The 23098-nt window shown below is 43.0% G+C and overlaps 1 protein-coding gene across 2 annotated transcripts in view; it reads right to left on the reverse strand.

The window, feature by feature from the left end:
* Positions 1–17142, reverse strand: part of SLAIN2 (SLAIN motif family member 2) — a 54413-nt gene extending 37271 nt beyond the window's left edge. For both annotated transcript variants that reach the window (XM_067531184.1, XM_067531183.1), the window contains exons 1-2: positions 16680–17142; positions 1743–1891 (exon numbers count right to left, since the gene is read on the reverse strand). In XM_067531184.1, the coding sequence (XP_067387285.1) occupies positions 1743–1891; positions 16680–17053 (523 nt within the window). In that variant the 5' untranslated portion in view covers positions 17054–17142. The remainder of the gene's footprint in view (positions 1–1742; positions 1892–16679) is intronic.
* Positions 17143–23098: the final 5956 nt, after the last annotated feature.

A 23098-nucleotide genomic window follows, 5' to 3' on the forward strand; every position in this document is an offset into this window, starting at 1 on the left:
ACGATATATAATAGCACAAGTTCAAAGATCCCAATGATACCTGGGCACAATTCAGTGTTCAAAATTTCAGTCTAAACTTTGTATTTCAGTCTAGGCCTTCCACAAAATATGCACTAAATTAACAAAAAAGTAAGTGTTCCTAAATTGGTTAAGATTAATATTTAAGCTGAAAAGCAGGATAGCATATGTGAAGGGCAGGAAAGAGAAATAAGTGAAACAAAACTTTCATATTAAGGACAGTAATAGGGATAATGGTAGTATATAGTCCAAAGTGACAGATTGGGGAGGGTTGAGGAAAATTATTTTTGGTCACTAAGTTAAAATTAACAGAAACACTTTCAGAAGGAGATAGAGAGACTGAAATGTGGGATGTAGTGGAAGAAGACTGTCTAGAATGGAAAGGTAGTTTTGTCTAATGTTAAGATGGTAGTTGAAAAAGCAAACGGATGAAATAACCCCAGATAAAAGTTATAAAAGGGTAACAGGCAGTAGTTGAGGAAAAAGCTCTGTAGGTCTCCGAGTAGGACAGACAAGTGCAATGGTCCACCAAGAGACATCAGAACAATCAAAGACAAGAAGCAAACAAAGTCATAAAAGCCCAGAGAGGACTTGATTTCAGGAAAGAGGGCATGAATGAACTGCAAAAAGCAGCAGAGAGGACAAAATGAAATCCAACCCTTGAGATTTTAGCCAGAAAGAAGCTTAAATAGAATCAAGAGGGCAGAAGTCTGACTAGAGAGGATCCAAGGTGGAGTTCAAGAAGAGGAACACGGCAACACTATGAAGTGCTTTGAGATGCAGAGGGAAAAGGAGATGAGCTGCTACTGGGAGAGGCAGGTGAGATAAAGGATGAAGATTTTTTGAGTGGCAGAGGTAAGAACATACCTTAATGTGAAGAAGCCAGTGGAAAGAAAGGTTAAGGGGGAGAGAGTGATTTTAAAGTTAGTAACTGGAAAGGGATGGAGCTGAGGAGGCAGAAGGAAAGGTTGTGATCTACCTTTCTTTCTACCAGTAGATCTTGTTGATCTTTTATTTAAAAATCAGCCTCAGCATTTCACAGGACCAGGCACTCAGTCATTAGCCACAGTTTTTAGTGTTCAGTGGCCCCTCATCTCAGGGATATTATATAATTTAAGACATTAGTCTCTATCATCTTGGAAAGGAATAACCAAGAGCCTAAATCCACTGAAAAATCCAGTGTCCCAAAACTATTAGCTAACTTTAGTCTCCATCTCCTTAGTCAACAAAGAAGCAAACAGGAAAAAAAACCCAGCTGATTTAGCACAACATTCAACTACATATCTAAATGTATTAAGGGTAAATGTACAGAATTTATCAAACTGACACTTTAAAAGCACAGTTTTGATCTCCCCTCAAGAATTTAATCTTCTAACCAAGGCAGAAGACAAGTCCCAGGTTAAGCACCTGGACTTAAAAGAAAAAAAGTTTTATTCCTGGAGAGGAAAATAAACTGGACAAAATATCACTACTTGGGTGACAAATTACTGGAAATATGATTCATGTGGTCTATTGCTTCCTCCTTTCTTCTATTTATCTGGTCCAAAACACAAGCAAAGTGTGAAAAGCCATCCGAGAAATGTAATGAAAACATAACAGTGAAGAAACTCCTCCAACCCGCAAATCACTGGCAGAATATAGATAAAGTATATTTATTCTAAAACAAGGATTGATGTTCATATGTAACATACAACATCAACATACATGCTGATGCATGAACTCACCTGACATTGTCTGTTCAAGCCTGTGGATCAGTGATTTTTTAGCACATTCAATATCAGGACTCGGATAATCGAGTACTTGCCTGCACCAAACTAATGGACTAACAGATTTCTGCACTGGGGTAAGTTTCTTCTTTGGTGAAGTATATAACCTAAAAGAGGAAAAATTATATGATGTTAGGTGAGTGGAAAAGTGATCAGACATTTTAAGAAAATACTAGGTATTATGCGATTTTGCTACCAAAAGGGAGCACAAGTCGATGTTGGTGGACAAACTGCATCTTAACTTTGTTCATTCGTGAAGTCAGTGTGGTGTTATTCTCATCAGCCCTCTTCCAAATACTCTAAAGAAAAAGAATCATCCAATACCCATGAACACAGCCACTACAATCACAATCAGTATACAAATAAAGCTGAGGAAAGTTATCCAGCTTCCAAAAAAAATATGCAGGAAGAATTTTTAAAAATTGTGGTAAGTACTGACTATGCCCGTTAAAGTGATGTAAAATAGGTATCTGACAAACCTATCCCAGGTCTACACTATGAGTGCTTTGCTAACTACATTATCAAAGTGAGCCTAGTGTAGACATGGCTTATACCAGCAAAATTATGCTTCTGTTGCTAGTATAGCTTTTTTCTAACTCCTAACCTCATCCGCACCCTCCAAGCAAAATGAGCTATATTGGCAAAAATGCATATCTGTACCTACTCTAGGGGCTTTTACAAACACAGCTGTGTTAGTCTGAAATCATACCTCTTCACACCTGTGCCCAACATAACGATGCCAGCAAAAGTTTATAGTATAGAAAGTGAAATTCATACTACATAATAGAAGATTGGTTGATAACATCAAACATATTGTATTTGATTTCAGATATGCCAAGCACCTATAGCTCCCGCCAATCTCCACTGTTACCTGAAAACCAGAGGTTTTGTTACTTTTTATATTAACTTAATGTATGAAGAATGTAATGATGCCATTTCATAACTAGGACAAATTTCAAGTCTTAAAAACTGAAAACACATTTTCCACTTAGATTTTTTTCTTCAAAGTATCTTCAGACCAGGTTTAGTAATGTGGGCATATTAATTCTAATATAGAAATCCTGATTCATACATTTATAATTTTAGCCTTTAAGTGGCATTAACTTTAAGATAAAGGAAAGAAAGCATTAAGGAGCTGTGCAACTGCCTTTATACATCTTCATACGTTAAGCTGTAGCAACTGGTAACCACAGGAGTAACCAAGTAGTGAGGCTAGAAACTTGGGCACAATGGTACCAGAGGTAAATAGCTAAAGTGTAAAATATTGTAGTGTCCTTGCACGTAAAACAATGTTTAGTTATGCCTTCATATACTTAAACCTTAACATTTTCTCTTTGAACTGAAGCTGCAACTGAGGACTGAGTCACTGAGGACTAACCACAAGTTTGAAGTTTTTAAGTTCAGCCATCTGAATCTTTTTCCGCAAAAAAACTCATAAGGAAAAATATTTTGCACACATGTACCCCAAATGGTGAAGATTTAAGTCAGTCAACATCATCATCTCATCTTTGGGTTAAAAACCAAGTTTTGAAAGTTTCTGCCTTAAAGAAGAGAGAAAGTTATGAATGACAGGCTATCGATAGAAGCCAACTTGCGATCTCTACTCTAGCTTTTGCTGCTGCAAGAGCTCTAAATACATTCACACCAAAATAATGCAATAAGGACTTGCATTACCATCAACTATTTATCTAATGACAGCCTTTAAATTCCAACTGAACAGGGTTCCAACTTAAGTACTATAGTTTAGGAACATATGACAACTAAATTCACCACTCTCCTATACAAAACAGTTGGTAAAAATTCCCATTTCCTTTGTGCCAATTAAATGAGAAACACAGCACTAGCAGAAGAGTGAGATTAATTGACTTTTCCCTCAGCCAAAGTTTCAAAACTTGGTTGAAATACAGCTGATCATCTTTACACCTTTACAAAGGTTTACTATTCTGAAACTGACATTCTCTATGTGGAACTCTTGAAGGGACTTGATTTGGGAGAGGAAGGGAAGGGGAGGGTACAAAAGACTCACTAATGAATGAGCAGACCAATTTTTTTAAAATCATGCTTTAAGCCACTTCTCTCTGAGAAGTTTTAACTGTTTTTGCATATAGAATAGTGTCAGTGTTATCTACCAGTTTTTCATAAATCAGCGGGAAAAAGGAGTACTAGGCTCCTTTCCTATGAAGCGATGTTATGTACCACATTTACATACAACAACAGGTATGCTACAAATATAGAAACATGAGAATAAAAAACCTGATGTCACTGTTCTGCTAGTTTCTGTAATTCTAAATGCTCAGTAACCAATAGCAAAGAGGGTTCTTTTTGCAGGTTTATAGTACTTGGACCATTTTATATTCTATTTTGAGGAGCCCTTTTGGTCCTCCTGAATGATTTCATTCATGATTATAGTCAGTGTTTAATTTTATTAATATCCTGAATACTGGAAGTCAAAACTTGTATCTTATTTACTAAAAGAGAAGCTCAGCATCCTGGTGGGATTGGATTAATTTTACAGATGAAGGAACTCAGGGACACTTTCTCTACCAGATGAAAGATCATGAAGGAATGCCTCTTACATGGCCATGAACTGTGTACCACCACCATTCATTTTAATATCTGATACATCCTTTCCCTGGGCATAATCAGTCCGTAGATTAATCCTACAGATTAGAAAAGGGAAAGATCTATGAGATCAAAGTACTACTGCACATGTATCTTGCTTCCCACCTAATATCAATCTTGAGACATCACAACTTGATGCTGTGGAGACTGTGACAATCCAGGAGATAGCGACAAGCTATTACATATACATTAATGTAAGTCTAAATAAATTAATTCCTAGGCAAAAATTCTATGTTTAGAGATGACATTTGAGGCTTGCAAGCCCTGCAGACACGGGCTGAGAAAATCAGGGATTAAAAAAAAATAACTAAACCATTTCCTTGCAAAGGAAAGAAATGTGAGTTAAAACGTGAGTTTCTAAACACTAGCTGGGGGTAAGAGTTTATCACTGATTCTTCCTAAAGGTGACAAATGATTAAGGTTAAGATTTTGTCATGGTTAATTTTAGTAAATGTCATGGACAGGTTGCGGGCAATAAACAAAAATTCACGGAAGCCTGCAACCTGTCCATAACTTTTACTAAAAATAATAGGGGGAGCCCCAGCCCCAGGGGCTGAAGCCAAAGAAGTCACAGACGTTCATTAAAGTCACAGAATCCATGACCGCCATGATTAAATCGTATCTGGATTCATACTACCCACTGGAGCAGTCTTTTAGTTCTAAAAAAGTAAAGACCTTGGCAAAAGGATTTTTTGAGTTGAGGACCTCAGATTAGTGGTCATTGGGGTGGAGGAACAACTGGCAGCACTACAGCTGCTACAATTCTCTTCTAAACAGCTGAGCAGCTTGCACTCACTGCCTGTAAGAAAGGGCAGCTCAACATCATCTAAAGCAGCACAGCACAGGACAGAGAACAAAGGGCTCTTGTGCTCTAATCACAGCTCTGAGACTCCTTCTGCTGTCTTAATTAACCTCACAAGCTTTTTGGCACTTTGTCAGCATGCTTCAGCCAATTTACATAGATTCCAAGGTCAGCAGGGACCATTGCAATCAAACTAGTCCAGTGACATTCAACCTTTCCAGACTACGGTACAACTTTCAGATGTCTGATTTGTCTTGCATACCCCAAGTTTCACCTCACTTAAAAATACTTGCTTACAAAATCAGACAAACGTGTTACAGCACATTTACTGAAAAATTGCTTGCTCTCTCATTTTTACCACATAATTATAAATAAATCAATTGGAATATAAATATTGTACTTACATTTCAGTGTATAGTATATAGAGTGATATAAACAAGTCATATGAAATTTTAGTTTGTACTGACTTTGCTAGTGCTTTTTAATGTAACCTGTTGTAATACTAGGCAAATATCTAGATAAACTGATGTACCCCCTGAAGACCTCTGTACACCCCCAAGGATATACACACCCCTGGTTGAGAACCACTGATCTATTCTGACCTCCTGTATAACACAGGCCATAAAACTTCCCCAAAATAATTCCTAAGGTATATCTTTTAGAAAAACATCCAATCTTGATTTAAAAATCATCAGTAATGGAAAATCCACCATGACCCTTAATAAATTATTCAATGGTTAATTACCATCGCTGTTAAACATTTATGCCTGGCTTCCAATCTGAATTTGTCTAGCTTTAACTTCCAACCATTGGACTGTGTTATACCTTTCCCTGCTAGATTGAAGAGCGCATTATTAAAATATCTGTTCCCCATGCATGTACTTACACACTACAATAAAGTCACCCCTTAACCTTCTCTTTGTTAAGCTAAATAGACTGAGCTCCTTGAGTCTATCACTATAAAGGCATGTTTTCTAATTCTTTAATTGTTCTCATGGCTCTTTTCTCCAAATTCTCCCTCTCCAAATTATCAACATCCTTTTTGAATTATGGACACCAGAATTAGACACAATATTCCAGCAGCTGTCCCACCAGTTCCAAACGCAAAGATAATACAACATCTACTGCTATCCAAGACCCCCCTGCTTATACATCCATAAACCCAAGGATTGCATTAGCCCTTTCAGCCAGTATCACACTCGGAGCGCACGTTCAGCTGATATTTACCACGATCCCCATCTTTTTCAGTGTCACTGATTTCCAGGATAGAATCCACCCCCACCCACCCCTCCATTCTGCAAGCCTGGCCTACATTCTTTGTTTCTAGATGTATCCTTTTAAATTTAACCATATTAAAACAAATTGTTTGCTTGCACCCAGCTTACCAAATGATGTAGATAGGTGGCTGATACAGAGCAATCTTCATTATTTACCATTCCTCCAATTTGTGTCATCTGCAAACTATCGGTGATGATAGTATGTTTTCCTCCAAGTCATTAATAAAAATGTTAAACAGAATAGGGCCAAGAATCGATTCTCGCAGGACCCCACTAGAAACACACCCGTTCAATGATGATTCCCCATTTACAATTACATTTTGAGACCTATCATTTAGCCAACTTTTAATCCATTTAATATCTTTCAGATTTTTTATTCAAAATGTCAAGCAGTACCAAGTCAAATGCCTTACAAAAGTCTAAGTATATTACCTTTATCAAACAAACTTTTAATCTCATCAAAACAGATATCAAGTTACTTTGACAGGATCTATTTTCTATAAAGCCATGTTGATTAGCATTAATTATATTACCTTCCTTTCATTTTTTATTAATTGAGTCCTCTATCAGTTGCTCCTCCATTATTTTATTCAGGATCGATATCAGACCGACAAGCCTATAACTACCCAGGTCATCCTGTTTGCCTTTTTTAAATATCGGCACCACATTAGCTTTCTTCCAGTCATCTGTGCACTTCTCTTCAAGACTTATTGAAAAGTCAACATTAACAGTCCAGCAAGCTGCTTTCCCAAATATTTTACAACTCCTGGATGCAAGTTATCTGAACCTGCTGATTTAAAAATGTCCAACTTCAGTAGCTACTGTTTAACACCCTCTTGAGATATTAGTGGAATGGAAAGAGCATCATATGATATGACTACATGATCTGATTTTTGGGCCAAACACTTCTGGAGAAGCTACTTCTAGGAATGGAACTGGCTTTATCAATCGGGTGAAATGTGGCAACTACAAAGTTCATGTTGTATGACCTGCTGTAGATCAAATTCAATATAGTTTAAGATAAAAGGCTCCATAATTGCATGTTAAAGTCCATGCACAAACACCTCAGCACTATGCCCGAAGACCCATAGATTACTTACAGTGACGGAAAAAACCCTTCTGTTACTATAAGAAGTATCTACACTGTTGCATTGCAGTGACATAGCGACAGTGCTGTAGCTGTGCCACTGTAGCACCTGTAATGTAGACATGGCATAAGATAAAAAAAAAGAAAGAAGGGCTGGAATTAACATCTTATAAAAGCAAGCAGCATCATAAACTTTCTAGTTCTTGTCTAATGTCAACTCTCCCTGGCTTCATGTCATATTGAAACTAGACTAAACTTTGCAGGAGAGAGAGCAGGCGTCACACTCTATGCCATACTTGCATATTGTGTCATATACCAGTGTTTGTCACAACTGTATTTCTCTCCGACATGGTGCTAAGTACAGAATATCTCAACTTCTGACAATCATGCCATTCTGGCCACCGTGCCTAAGCTTTACAACTTTAAGTTTAAGACCTTAACTGTTCAACTATCTATTTCTCTCACAAAATTTACCAAAGGCACTTAAACTACAATGGAATAAACATTTGCCAAGATCAATTTTAAAATGATTCAATTAAAATCAATTTTCAGTTCAGTCAATATGCTGTTGGTTCAGAATGCCCAGGATACACAAGGTCCAGTTGATCTCTCTGCCCACTGGAACAAGAGAAGAGCTTATTTAAGGATGGATTTGTTCCTAGTTACTTCTCACCTGTTTATATGCCACCAGGCCCCAGACTGCTCTTCACAAACGTAGTGGAGGTGGGTATAACAAGTTTAAGATGAAGGTGGTTGAAGGGAAGGGGACAAAGGAAGGGAAGGGGAGAAGAAAAGGATCCTCGAGTAAAGTTAGCTCACTTTAGCTATGTTAACTTAAAGTGACAGCAAAACATCCAGAAGATGTCAAATAGGCTGAAACACTGGATTGGATTGAGACAAATTAGGAGTGAGAAGGTAGATTTGCAAATCATTGTCATAAAATTGACAGTTAAAAGTATGAACAGATAAAATAATCCACACAAAGGATGTAGAGCGAGAAGAGGAAGGGACCAAGGATGGAAAATTGAGGAACTTCCATGAAGAGTTAGAGAGAAGAGGTGAATCCACTGAGAAAAACTGAAGAAAAGGATAGAAAAATAGAAGACTCGTGAGAGGATAGTATTGTGAAAGCCAACTGAGAACAAGATTTAGAAGAGAGGAGCACAATAAACAGTGTCAATAGCTGCAGGGAGATCAAGTACTGGCTGTTCAAGTTCTGTGAAGTAAAATAAAACCTACGGGAGGGAACATGCTCCAAGCAGAGCATGAAAAAGCAACCCTATGAGAACTCTATTTTAGTTACAGAAATAAATTTAAGAGTGTCAGTTTACTCAAGCGTATTGAAAGAAAAAAGCTAGGAAACATCTATTGAAGTTGTAGCAGAAGCTGAAGTTTACCAAAAATAGAGTTGCATATTTAAAAAGTCTTTTGTAGATGTCAGTAAATCAGTAGTCCTTTTGAATGTAAAATGTTTAGAAACCCACAAAACAGTAATCTGATTATTGCAGAAAAGCAGATGAAATCATATGATTTTTCCCATAATGAAAAGCATACAGCTTCTTATAAAAGCTTGTAGGCTTAATCTCTTAGCTACTTTCATGGAAACTAAAAGAAAAAGCTAAGAATGTTTAAATACATTCATGGAAAACCTAAGGTATCCTGAAGGAGATAATCTGTTTAACTGTTGGTCTAGAAAGAAAGCTCTAAATCTATTTAAAAAAGAATAAGAACCAATGCAAGCTGACTTAACAGTGCCCAAACTGTATAGGAGTGTGAAATGCACATTAAGGATTCTATACTTAAGGCAACTAGGGAAAAGTTCCATTTAAAAACTCCATTTTGGACTGAACAGCACATTGATAATTTCATGATATATAAACATCAGATGCATTTAGATACTATATGAGGGTTTTAGTACAAGAACTTTAAAAGTAGTTTCCTGTTTTTTTCTCTCTCTCAGGATTCTTGCTACTGTCCCCCCACACAGTTATTTTACTTCTAACAAAGTTATAATATTTAGTTAAGAAGCTGCAAGCCCCATGTAATATTGTTATTTGGTGATAATACTTCTTTAATCTGGAAAATTGAAAGCTACTATTGTATCCCTCTAATACTGGCTGTCAAAAGCACTTCTTTCTACCTTATTACTACCATGGTTTGATTAGCCGTTATCTGAATTTGGAAAAAAAAAAATCCCTCTGAAACAGATTCTTCCATATGGAGGGATGTAAAATAGCAAACTGTTAACCGGTAAGTAACAGTCTTACCATTTACAAATTGTGTTAACCATTTCCTGCATGGGGGGGCTGTGGGGATGGGGTGTTGCAGGGATGGATGACGGGGGCAAGAAGGCTGGGAGTCACGCATGCACAAGGGACAGGCCTGGCTGCTCAGGTGTTTGGCGATGGCAGCAGCACCAACTACAGCAGCAGTGAACCAGGAGACAGCAGCTGAGGTGCGCCTGGGTGAAAGGTCTGGGGGGTTGGGCGGGCATGGGGGTGTCCCCGTTCCTGGGGCAGGGCCAGGATCTGCCTGCGGGATAGATGGGCTTGGGGGATGGGCAGGGCGTGGAGGTGCCTTATTGCCCCCTCCAGCATGCTGGGGGGTGGTGAGTCTCATGCATCCAGGGCGAAGTTGGGCAAAGGGTGACTGGGAAGCAAGGGCAGAGGCACTTCTCTGTTCCAGCTGGCATCGCCATGGCCCCTTCCCCCCCGCCTCCGGCGCCTACCTTGCCAGACAAAGCCTGCCAGAGCGTGGCCCGGCCAGGGCAGAGACTGCCCCTCCTCTGGTGTGTGTCTTGCTGTGCTGCCTGAACAGCGGCCTCCTTCTCCCCAGCACAGCTGGCTCCCCCTGGGGAAGAGTTATACAGAAGCCACACACCCTGGGGACCCCTGCACCCCCTCCCCCACTTGCCCAGGTGATATAGCCACCACAGAGCGCACTCAGTGGGAGGGGAGGAGGGTGCCGGCGTCCTCCCCCTGCCACCCTGCACCCCAGGTTGACACCACTCTCCGGGGAAGCACACCAAATACTGGAGCTAGAGATGTAAAATATTATATCGTTTATACAACATAATTGTTATTGTTTAAATGTCTGTTTAATTAGACAATATTTTAAATCCCTAATGTCAAGGCAAGTTCGGTTTCATTTAGTGTACCACATATAATCTGATAAATAGCAGTTTGTCTTTTAATTAGGTCACAATGCAGAAACTTTCAGAATTGGTAAGAATTTAACAACAGGTTCAAGAACATACTGGTACAATTAGATTTAAGCAACTGAATGGGTAGCACTATCTGTCAGGTATTGAACTGGTTTAAAGTCTTATGCCTCAAAGAATCCATCTGATCACTAAGGAAACTGGGGCTCTATACCTCAGTGAAGCTGTCCAATATGCTTCTCGTGATTCATTCTGACACCAATTTTCAATCTCCAAATCTTAAAGCTAGTTAGAATGTCATAATTATAGAGAGGACATCTGAATATTTGTCTTGACATCAGATCCAAGCATGGCAGTAACTTAGCTGACTAATCAGAAATGGGTGACTGGACCTGTGACATGAATTGCTAGAAATAGATCCCACTTTAATTCAAATAACTACTTACTGGCAAAGTGCATTATAGGGCTTGCCTACATGGTGAAGTAATGCAGTCTACAGGGGTATGACTGTTAAAGCACAGTAATCTGTTGCACATTAATTGGTCCCTATAGGCCCTGTTGTTGTGCTTTAACACAGTGCTGTTTGAAACAATATCATGTTAAAGCAAACTAGGGAACCATTAATGCACACCAGCAGGGTCTACACAAGCCAATCAACATGTGTGCGCCTTAAAAGGCAGACTCCCTCTCTCCCCCCATAGAGTGCATTATCCTACCATGTAAGCAAGAACATAAGAATGCCCATACTGGATCAGACCAATGGTCCTCTAGCCCAATATCCTGTCTTCTGACAGTGGCCAATGTCAGGTGCTTCAAAGGGAATGAACAGAACAGGTAATCATCAAGAAATCCAACCCACCGCCCATTCCCAGCTTCTGGCAAACAGCAATCCCTGCCCATCTGGCTAATAACCATTGATGGACCTATCCTCCATTAATTTATCTAGGGTTTTTTTTTAAACCCCATTATAGTCTTGGCCTTCACAACATCCTATGGCAAAGAGTTCCACAAGTTGACTGTTTACTGTATGAAGAAATGCTTCCTTTTGTTTTAAACCTGTTGCCTATTAATATTATTTGATAACCCCTAGCTTGTGTGTTATGAGGAGTAAATAACACCTCATTTACTTTCTCCACACCAGTCATGATTTTATAGACTCCTATCATATCCCCCCTTAGATGTCTCTTTTCCAAGCTGAAAAGTCCAAGTCTTATTAATCTCTCCTCATATGGAAGCTTTTCCATACCCCTAACTATTTTTGTTGTCTTTTTCTGTACCTTTTCCAATTCCGATATATCTTTTTTTGAGAAGCCCTAACCACTCAAGTTAGTTGTATTCTCACAGTTTTTAAGTTTATCCTCAACCCAATTCAAGCTTACTGAATCAACCCAGGGCATCATCTTCCAGGTGTATGATCAGTGCAAGGCAACTGCACCAGACCATGCTTTATACACTTCATTAGGGGATTCCAAATCAATGGCAAGATCTTCAGTGAAGAGCAGCATGCTCTCTGAGCACCCATAAAACAGCTCAGGCAGAAGCACTTTCACAAGAGTACGCTTGACTAAGTGTATTTGCAGCTAAGTAGGGTGCCTCACTTCATTTTTTAATTTATTTAGTGTTTATAATCCCAGGGCCTAATCACAGAATAAACCCACTGGTAGATGAATTTACAGGCGAACACTACCTGGTGTACTAAGCCCATCCTAGCCATGCTATTCTGATTGCAACTTTGCTTCCTGTCCATGCTTGCACTGTACTACTCTGTTGCAGTTGTACTGTTGACTGAGTACCTAACCTCCCAGTATCTAACACTGCTTCCTGCAGAAGTGGCTTGTGGGAGGCTTCAAAAGGGCTTCTATGAGCAAGTACACTAGTAGGAGAACAGATTAATTTCCCATAATTCCCTATGAAAAATCCCATAACTCCCCAGATATCAGTGCTATTCCAAAGTACTTTTCTCAAAATAAAGACCAGGATGAACAGTCAGCAAGAAAGGTTTCTGTTGGAACAGAAGGATAAGAGCTCTGATTACTGCAGAAGAGACAGGCAATTGCATTGTGGAAGCTGGTTACTCTAAACAATACCAGAGTGGCACTTCTGCTATATATAAGGTGAAGACAACTTTCTGCTTAAAATTCAACTGTTCTAAGAGCTCTAAAATCAATAGTTTCTCAGATTGCCTTGACATTTTGTGTGCCTCACGAGTTCAGATTGAGTGGGGTTTGGTCAGCGATCCAAATTTGAAGCCATTTGAACAAGGGGTTCCTGAAATACAGCCCCCCCAAAAACAGTGTTACTTAATAGTCACATGTTCTGGCAACAAATTTTTTTTTATCACAAATAGATATCAAAGCAGGGCTAATATCCTTGTACCTGGCTTGAGGAGTTACCCAGACAAAGTGCATGCCATCCAACAGTCCTTTGGGGGAAATCAAATTACAAATTATTACCCAAAGATTTAGTTGTCCTGTTTGGAGAAGTAGCCCTTGAAGTGCTTGGTAATATGTCAATTGGATCACACTGAGCATGTGAAGACAAGGGAATTAATGGGATACTTTGCCTTTAGAGTTCCAGACCAGTTGGCTGGGCTCAACAGGACAATCAGTAGCTTTGAAGCTCACCCACGCAACCAGTATGAGTTCAAATCCTACTATGGAAAAGGTCAGAAGGTATATTGCTAAGTTCTGGTGGGCTTTCTTCTGTTGGGTTTTTAATTTTGGGGGAATGTAATCAAAGTATTATTGTAAATAATATTAGACACGTAAACACTTGCTGGCGGGGCAGAACATTCTAGGGAGTGAAGAAAGAAAAATAGGGTGAGCGGGGTTTGAGGATGCAGTGAGGGAAGGGGGATTGAGGGAAAGGACTAAAGGGGGGTGGATGATCGGGGAGATGAGGCATATGTGGAAGAGGGACTAGGGGAGAATACAGGCGGGGCACTTGTCTGCCCCACATTTTCCCCATGCATGTGCACCTGAGGACTTGAAGGGCCTGAGCCCCTCCCCCTACTTGTCTACATGGGCCTGAATATCGGGGGAGGGGTCCCTGCCCCTCTCCCTACCCTCCCTCATGTAAGCTGGGATCCAGAATGTTTTGTATTTCTAAGGGGGTCTGAACCACTCTTTACCCCACCATATGAACCAGAATCTGGGAAATCCCTGCCTCTCTGGGTGGAGAACTTAGAACAAGCGTGCTCAGAGCAGGAACCAAGAACAACTGTTGACCCTGCGGTGAGAAGCTGAGAAATGACATGCTTGATGCATATCACAACCTACAGCTAGCATTGGGGGGGATGGGAACAACCACTAAAAGGACTGGAGCAGTTCACACATCTCAAGCTATTGTTTCAGGCTGTATGCTTCTCATTTGGATGTTCTCTCTCATCTGAGAACATCTCACTGAGATGAATGGTCCACTTAAAAGCTCTCTGAGCTGGCTATGCTGCTGATGTGTTCTGGGTGCAAACTAATGCCTTAATGGGACAGAAAGGGGCGGATGAGTTGAAAGTGTTGGCAGCTGGGAGAAGAGGTACATGTTGTAGGGAGGGGAGAGAGATACCAGTCTTCTCTCACAAGCTTAAAGGTACTGTAACCACCATGTTATACAACTCAAGGTTTTGGGACATTGACCATGGATAAAATTTCTCTCACTGATCCTGCTAGCAACTACACAGTGCAAAAATTTCAAGGCAGAACCATTAACCCCATTCCTTGTTAACAAAATGTACAGAAGGGGTGAGGAGCACTTAGGAATCACATAGCAATTGTGAAACTTAGTAGAAAGGCCTCTGGACTGGGACTATTCCTAGCTCTGCCATTGGGTGACCTTGGGCAAATCACCTCACCTCCGTGCCTCAGATTCCCCTCTGTAAAATGGGGATAATGATGTGAAGTTCTTTGAAATCTACTGATGAAAAGCACTATTTAAAACCTAGGCATTTTGATTATTACCTAGCTACAGCATATCAACTGCAAACCTTGGGGAGAATTACAATTGCCTAAATAGCCACTAACTTCTACTAACAAACATTTCCTAGTTTTTTAAAACTGAAATGGCAAAAATGCTTATTAATGCAGCGTTCATGTTGCCTGGTAAGCTTGTGCCCTTCTAGAATGTTGAGTTCAGCACCACTCAAACTTCTGAAAACTAGGAAATACAGAGTTAAGGTAAATGCTCGTGCAACCTTAAGACTGCCCGCCTGTAAGTAATGCCCCCGAAACACCCATAACATACTCACATTCTGCCTTTTCACTATAATGGACAGGCATTACCACCTGCACCTCCCCTATACTCAAACACTGAGCCTACTCTCCCGATAAAATACCATACCTGTAAAATTTAACAACCATTTCATACCCTTTTACAGCTTCTTCACATTTTAGATACTAACTAAAACTACACTTTTCCTTACCTATCACTAAATCCACAGACCACTTTCACGTCCCATCACGCTACTGACAATACTCATGGCAAGAATCCTGCTATAACCCAGCCTGCATAATTTTGTAGTGAAATGATGCAGACTAGAACCCCAAAATATGTATGCACCTCTTTCCTTTGATCACATTTGTGGGAATTACCTGCATGCTCTCCAGTTCTCCTGAAGATCAGACCCATATCTCCTCATATTACAATCACAGCTCTTTGACACACTTCATACTAATCACTTGATTTCATATCAAAACATCTTTCTACCACCCTGTCCCACCTACTGCCTCCACCATTCAGTACAGCTACACCTAAAAGACAGAAAGCAACTGGAGAGCATGCAGGTAATTCTCATTTGCTACTGCCAGCTCCAGTGGGCAGAGATAAGGCTGCATGGGCATTTACCTGAACTCTGTATTTCCTGGTTTTCCAAAGACTGAGTGTTGCTGAACTTAACATTCTATCACAAGCTATCACCAGGCAATCTTAACTCTGCATTAACAAATGTTTTTGCCATGTAGTAATAACTCTAAAGATGTGCAGACAATACATCATGAGATAAAGAATGCATGATCAAAGTGGCCAGTATACCAAAGATCAAGGGATTTAAATAACTAGCTTTCCTGAAATGTTGCCATAACTACTGATGAAACTTGTGTGCCCATTTGGATGTGTCAACACTGCAATTGGACACCCACAGCTTGCCCATGCCAGCTGACTGGGGCTCACAGGGCTCCAGCTGTGGGGCTGTTTCACTGCTGTGTAGACTTCTGGGCTCAGGCTGGAGCCTGGACTCTAGTACCCTGTCAAGTGGGAGGGGTCCCAGAGCTCAGACTCTAGCCTAAGCCCAGAAGCCTACAGAGTAGTGAAACAGCCCCACAGCCTTTTGTTTGCTGTGTGGACAAGACATACCCTTAGTGGTACCCAAAAAAAATTTAGTAGATTATTGCAGTATGTTTCTGGATCCGTACATGGATTTACCAACTTTGTGGTTTCACAAACAGCCGGGTACCTTTCTGACCACAGAGGCATTAACAGCCTCCAATCCATCTTCGCTGAGAATCTGGATGACCCCATACACCACTTTTGCCATGGCAAGTAGCATTGTACAGACCCTGCTAGTTACAGAACCGAGAAAAGGTTCACCAGGGGCACACCAGGCAGTTTTTAAAGTCTGCCTCTTAGAGGAGAGCGCTTCCTACGAGCCATTGACTCAAAGGGCGTAAGACTCCCCCCAACCCAGCCTCAGAGGGCGAGGCCTCCTTCAGACGATCTGGGAAGAACAACGCCCACTCACTCTCAGCTCGGTTTAGTAAACAAATGGCCTCTCTCAGCTGCTCCCCCCTACCCACTACATTCCCTGAGCGGCGCTGGTTCCAGGGAGGACTGCTCCCGGCAGCCCGCTACAGTCCCCGGCCTGTGCCCCGGGAGCTGGAGAACCCGGGCCTGCGGATGCCCAGCCCCTGGCAGCGTATCCCCGAGCACGGCGAGCAGGTCCGCCCCCTACCCTCCTCACCAGTCTGTCTCGTCCTCCTCGCAGCCGGCCAGGCGCTCCAGCTCGTCGGGCCTCAGAGGCTCCACTTCGTCCAAGAAGCTGCCGCCTTCTCCAGCCGCTGAGGCCGCCGCCCCGCCTCTCCCGTCCCGCGTCTCCTCGCCGGGCGGCCGCCGGGCCCCGGCTCTGGGGCTGAGGCAGCGGCTCTCCAGTCCCAGCAGCAGGTCTCCCCGCGGGGAAGGGGTGGCGGCGCCACTGGTGCTGGGGAGGCGCTTGGGGCTGGCGGGGGGCCCGGAGCGGCTGCGGAGCTGCTCGTTCTGCTTCTCCAGCTTCTTCACCAGCTCCTGCAGCTTCCGCACCTCCGCGTCCGCGTTCACGTTGGAGTTAATGTCCTCCATGGCGGCGGCACCCTGCGCCCGGCCGTCGGCTCGCTCACTCCCTCGCGCGGGGCCGGCCGGTTGGCTGCCAGTGCCTACCTCAGGGGCCGCTCTCGTCTCCGGGGTGGGGGAAGCAGCAGCCGGCCTCTACATGGCCAGGCCTGGAGGAGGCGCCGCCGCTGTGACTGCGCCGGGGCTGGGCCCGGCCGAGCGAGGAGCCGCCGCCTCGTCAGCTGCGCCGGCGGCCCGCGGGGGGAGGGAGACACACACATCCGGCCGGCGGCGCCATCTTGCCCTGCGCCCCGCCCCCGGCCGGCCGGGCGTCACTACGCGCACCCGACGTGCAGGCGGGCGGGAGGGAGGGACAGACAGAGCCGATTCAGCCCGGGGGCGGGGCTTGTCTTGGGCCGGGGGCGGGGCGAGGCGAGGCGAGGCTCGCGCGCCCCCCGGAAGTGCCGCGAACGGAATGAAGACAAGGGACGGGAGGCGAGTGAGTGAGGCTGGCCGAGGGGCGGCGACACAATGGTAGGGGCGGAGCTCACGGCGGAGCCCGGGCCCGTTCCCGCTGCCCCCGGGCGGGGCTGGAACCGGCGAGCAGCTGCCTGCGGAGGAAGGATCCCGAGGCAGCGCACCCCGGCTCAGCTGCGATTCGTGCCGCTGTCGGACAACAGCGGGGTCCGCGCCCCCAGTGAGTGGGGGGAGGGGTTAGGTCACCCTGGTCCCGGAGCAGCCGCCCGTGGTCGGGGGCAGGTCCGCCGCTCCGCCACCCCAGTGCAGCGCTGTGCTCCTGGGCAGCCGGCAGAGAGAGCAGGCAGCTGCCCCGGCACAGCGGTGCTACGTCCCCCGGTAACCCTCCGCCACAGGCTGTGGGCGGCGGAACAACTCACTGACGCGGCGGGCTGGGGCCCCCACCCAGAATTTCTGGGATCATCCTGGGCCCGCTTCATAGGTAACATTCCCCCAACTCACGAGCCCTGGCTGGGTGGGAAACAAATCTTTATTAAGAGAAAGGAGCATTGGTCTATCTAAATGAGTAAGTAAACACTCCCAGACCGTGACTCTGGCAGTTGTCGGTATAATTTAGTTCCCCACCCATCGCTGTGAACGTTCAACTGACAAAATCAGGTCACTTCCCCCTCTGCTAGTCCCCACTCACCCTTTGGTGTCAGTGGGAGCATAGTCCCATCATCCGGACATTCACTCTGGCATGATGGTCCCCTTCCAGTGCTTTGGTAAATGCTGCCTCTCCTCTCCACCGGCTCCATCACCTAAACCAGCTATTGAGATTTCATCTTTATTTAGTGATTGGACAGAAGGGGCCCCAGCTCACCAGTATCCCCTCAGCTCTGTTGCTGTCCTCCACAACTTCAACAAAGAGCCATCTCTCCATTGCACTCTGTTGAAGACAAATGCCACCTCTCATCATCTCTTTCCAAAGAATCCTCCCAATAGCACGAGTTGGAGTGGCACATAGGACCCTTGAAAAGTTTCCTCACCACAATGTATGAGCCTTTTGTCCCTCACTCACTGCATTTCAATTATCCAACCAATTCTTAAGGTGTATGTATTTATGGTGGTTCCCAAAATGTCACTGAAGAAATTCTGGACAGAAAGCTCATTCAGATGAAGTAGCTCTGTAGCTGTTCTCGTCCCTGTTCACCAACAGTGTACCCTAGCGCTTCAGCCTACAGGACTTACGTTACAATAAAAAAATCATTTTTTAAAAAAATGCCACCTGTAGTGTAAAGCTTTTATTTTTCTCTCATTGTTCTTATTAATTTGAGTTCTGGAATTTACAGTGTGCTGTACAAACACAGTAATCATAGGCATGTTGGTGGAGGAGTCTGCCTACGTAGTTTAACTTGCGGGATCAAGACTTACCTTAGACAAATACTGCAAAATATAAAATATACTAATAAATATACCAACTAACATTTCAAATTATCATTTTTCTTATACAGTGCCTAAAACTCTGTGCCCAAAATTGTATGAAGAATTGAACTTCAGTTTTACCAATATTATCAGACAATCACTCTCTCTTCTCTTCTCTCTTTTTATTCTCTTTCTACTTTTGCGTAGGACATGTTGTCTTTTTTGAGATTACAAAGTTTTGGAATAATTAAATTTACATATGTATAATATGAATATTACTATTAATTTGTATTATCATAGTGCGTAGGAGCCCTAGTCATGGACTAGGTGTTACCTGTCAGCTCTGTGTTCCTGGGGAACCCTGATGCAGTATCCAGGCTGTCTGACTCATGAAGGACTTCCACACACCCCCACTTCTGCCTGAACCAGAACTGATCAGAAGAAACACTTACAAAAAGCAATGAAAATGCACTGAGACACATACCTAAAACCCTCTGGACAAGGCTGACAGGATTAAGGCAAATCCCCTAGTCTCATTTGCATCAAAGATGGGACAGGGAGCCACCTCCATTAGCATTCAGAGCAGAGAACAGAGGTTCCAAGGCAGTGACCACATTGAACTCTGGGACCAGAGAAGCAGGGGAGCACTGCCTGATGGGGGATCTCTGCTTCAAATGCTAATCAACACATGCCTGAACACACCCAGCTCAGCATTTATCAGACCAATTCTAGTAATGAATCCTTTACTGGTAACCAAAATACTGAACCTGCCTGATTGCATTGTGAGCTCCGTCAAAGTAACATTGCCCATAGCCAGGAATGATCAGGTTTTATCGTCCAGCCTAAACAAAACAACTCCGGTATACTCCCTTGAGTCATCATTTACCCATAAACAAATCTAGTGTTCTCCGTTGAACCATTGTTGTTTCCCTACAAAAACCCCTACCCAAACTCAAGTTTCTGTTCTGGTGCTTGGATCCAAACGCTGCACCAGTTCCACTGGGATTTCACCCTTTTCTGACTGAAATACCTTCACTGATCGTGTTGTGGGCTCTGCCTGTCTCAAGCACTCTGAACCCTAAGCTGAACAGTCCATCTACCTGGGAACCTTTGACTGGTTCAAGCTGCACTGAGTGGTGAGACCCCAACTCTCTCTCTCTCTGGTTAAGCCCACTTTTTCCCCTCAGGCCTAATTTTATCTCTCTCTCTCTTTTACTCCAGATATAACTTTCTAAACCTGACTTTTGTAATCAAACTTGGGCTAGATTTTCCCAATACCCCAATTGAAACCTTATAATATTGTAACTGTTTGGTTTGTTGGTCTCTGCTTGTATGGCTATTACTACTAGTATCATAAGTTTTATATACCTGGCAATAAAATAACTTTTATGGTCAAGCTGGTTGCCAGACTCTCTTCTAACTTCGTTTACTCTTTTGTGTTCGGCTTCCCTATTTGCTCCTCTTACCTAATCCTGTAACACCCAAAAATCCTGTGGGGTCTGCTCATCAAAGGAGTTACGACTAGAACAAATGTAACATAAATTTGGGGGGAGGGTGCATATGAGGGTGTCAGCTTGGAAGTACTGATCAACCCTGTCTGTTCAGATGCTCTGTTCCTATGCTGAGTCTGTGGCAACTTGAAGGTGCTGACTGACTCTGCCTGCTCAGAGTCAGATGCTCTGTTAATCTGTGTGCATGTTGAACTGCATTTTATTGTTGCCCTGCTGAGCCAAGTTCTGTGCTGAGTCCGTGGCCTATGAGGGTGTCAGCTTGGAAGTGCTGACTGACCCTGCTTGCTCAGATGTGCTGTCGGGGAGGCTGGAGGAATCCAGCCCTGTTGAACTAAGCTCTGCAGGGCAGCTCCATTGGGAGGCAGGGACTTGTAGAAGGGAGAAATAGAGCTCCACATAGAAACACAAGTGACACAAGCAGCACATTGTTAAAATTACAGAGATCCCAGAACCCTAATAAATGAGCGCACCCCAAGGTGATGGGCAAGTCTGGTAACATAGGACCCCATTGTGCTAGGTGCTGTACAAATGACAGCATCTGCCCCAAAGAGCTTACATTGTACATGCAAAGCCAAAAGACAATAGTGGATACAGACAGATGGAGGAGAGCAAGGAAACTATTAGCATTGGTCGGCATGGAAGGCAGTGGTCTCAGCATACCAGCAACTTAACATTGTCAAGTTTTTTGTAGGCATTGCAGCAAAGGAGTTTTGAGGAGGTATTTGAAGGTGAACAATTAATCAGTTTTGTGGCTGTTTACAAGCTCCCAAGCATGAGGAACAACATGAGCAAAATCACAAAGGTGCTTGTTTGAAAATTTAGCAAATGGACAATGGAGGCTGGCAACATGGGCTGATTGGAGGTGGGATTTGACCTCTTGATACTGAATGAGATATGATAGATAGGTTGGGAAATAGGCTATGAAGGCCTGGAAAGTGAAGACAAGTAGCTTACGTGTGATGTAATAGAGAAGAGGAAGCCAGTGGAGGGATGCAAAGAGAGGGGTGACATGGTCAAAGTGATAGCCTAGGAAACTGATTTTTGCAGCTGCATTGTGAATGGATATGAGTGGAGCAAGAATAAATTATAAAATTATTTTTCTACATTGTATTTTCACCTGTTTTTTCCACCTCTTTGTAATTATTGCAAAATCTTAAATGGAGACACACCTAAAAATGTCAACATAGTTGTGACACCCAGTACCCCATGTTCACCTATTATATGTTTATGATACATTATGTACAAAGTATGCCTTTGTACATAATGTATCATTTGAAAATGCATTATCTACTGAATATCATTGTCCTGTTAAAATGTGTGTATCAACATCGTATATGGAGCTATGAAATTTTACTTATGATTGTTACTGAAATATACTGTAGTTCTGGGTAACACCCTCAGACCATTTTCTCAAAGAAAAAGGCACACTGGCATGCCAGCTAAGTGCTAAAAGGCCATTACCTGCTTAATCGGAAATTCACCAGGGGGTAGTTGTAAGCAAGAAATTTACAATTCACCTGAAGGACAGTTGGCAGCTCATGTACGCCATGGAACTGCCTACCCCATGACCCAACAAGACTTTTCCAGTACAAAGGGTCAGTGTATAAAAAGGAGACAGTGACCTCATCATCTCTTTCCCCCCATCTATCCTCAAGGCACCCTTTATTGGAATGATGAACTCATTATGAGTACAGAAATGTGTCTTGTACTGTTCTGTAGCACTCTGTATCATATAAACTCATAAGCAGGGTAATGAATATGCACTAGCCCTGTTGTCTCAAGTGGAAGCTTCCTAAACACTTCAATTGAACACACTGATTTAGAAAAAACAGTAAAGCAAGTTTATTAACTTGAGAGAGAGAGATGGTTAGTGATTATAAGTGAGAAGATGTATAAGTCAGAGTTGTTACAAAAGAAATAAAAAGATAAACACACAAGCTAACTCCTAAACTTTACCAAAACTAATAAGTAAAAAGTGTTCTCTCACCCAAAAGCTTACAGCAGGGTTCCAGCTAGGCCCCTCTCCCTGATTCCAAAAGCCACCTTTTAAAAAAGTTACTAAGATACCAGAGTATTACACAGAGAGGAGAGGAGGAGATGCCCAGGAGGATAATCTCTTCCCCCATCCTAGGCTACAGAGCTGCTCTGTAATTATTTTGCAATCTACTTTATTCAATGGCTGATGTTGCCCATATGGTGCAGTTAGGTAGCACCCCACTGAGAAGGATTGGCAGAAGGAGCCACCATTGTGTGGATCCTCCATTCCTCACTGTTCATCCCTAGCTGTGGTTTCCCTACATCCAGCACCCACTTCCACAAATGAACCCACCACAGCCATGGAGAACAGAGCTGAGTTTTTCTCTCACTTTCTTCCCCACCCTCAAACAGTGCCTCTTGACAGTCACTTGGAATGATGTAATTTAACACAGAAAGAAAGGCTGTTTTCAATAGAATGTGGATAGATTCAACTCTACAGCCACTGAACAGCACTGAATACTGTAAGCCAGCAGTTCCCGGGGTTGCATCTGGGACTGGGGGTATTTTCTGGGGGTCAATCAGGGACCGATTACTCGCAGGAGGCTGGGCATGGGCCGACCCAGGAGTGGGTGATTCACACAGCAAAGCAGAGTAAGTCGGGGCCTGGGAGTGAGGGATCGGGGTGACACAGCTACACACCAGTCCA

The sequence above is a fragment of the Emydura macquarii genome, unplaced genomic scaffold, assembly GCF_026122565.2.
Source record: "Emydura macquarii macquarii isolate MOO-44397 ecotype Brisbane River unplaced genomic scaffold, CSIRO-AGI_Emac_v2 contig_3128, whole genome shotgun sequence".
In the NCBI taxonomy this organism is placed as follows: domain Eukaryota; kingdom Metazoa; phylum Chordata; order Testudines; family Chelidae; genus Emydura; species Emydura macquarii.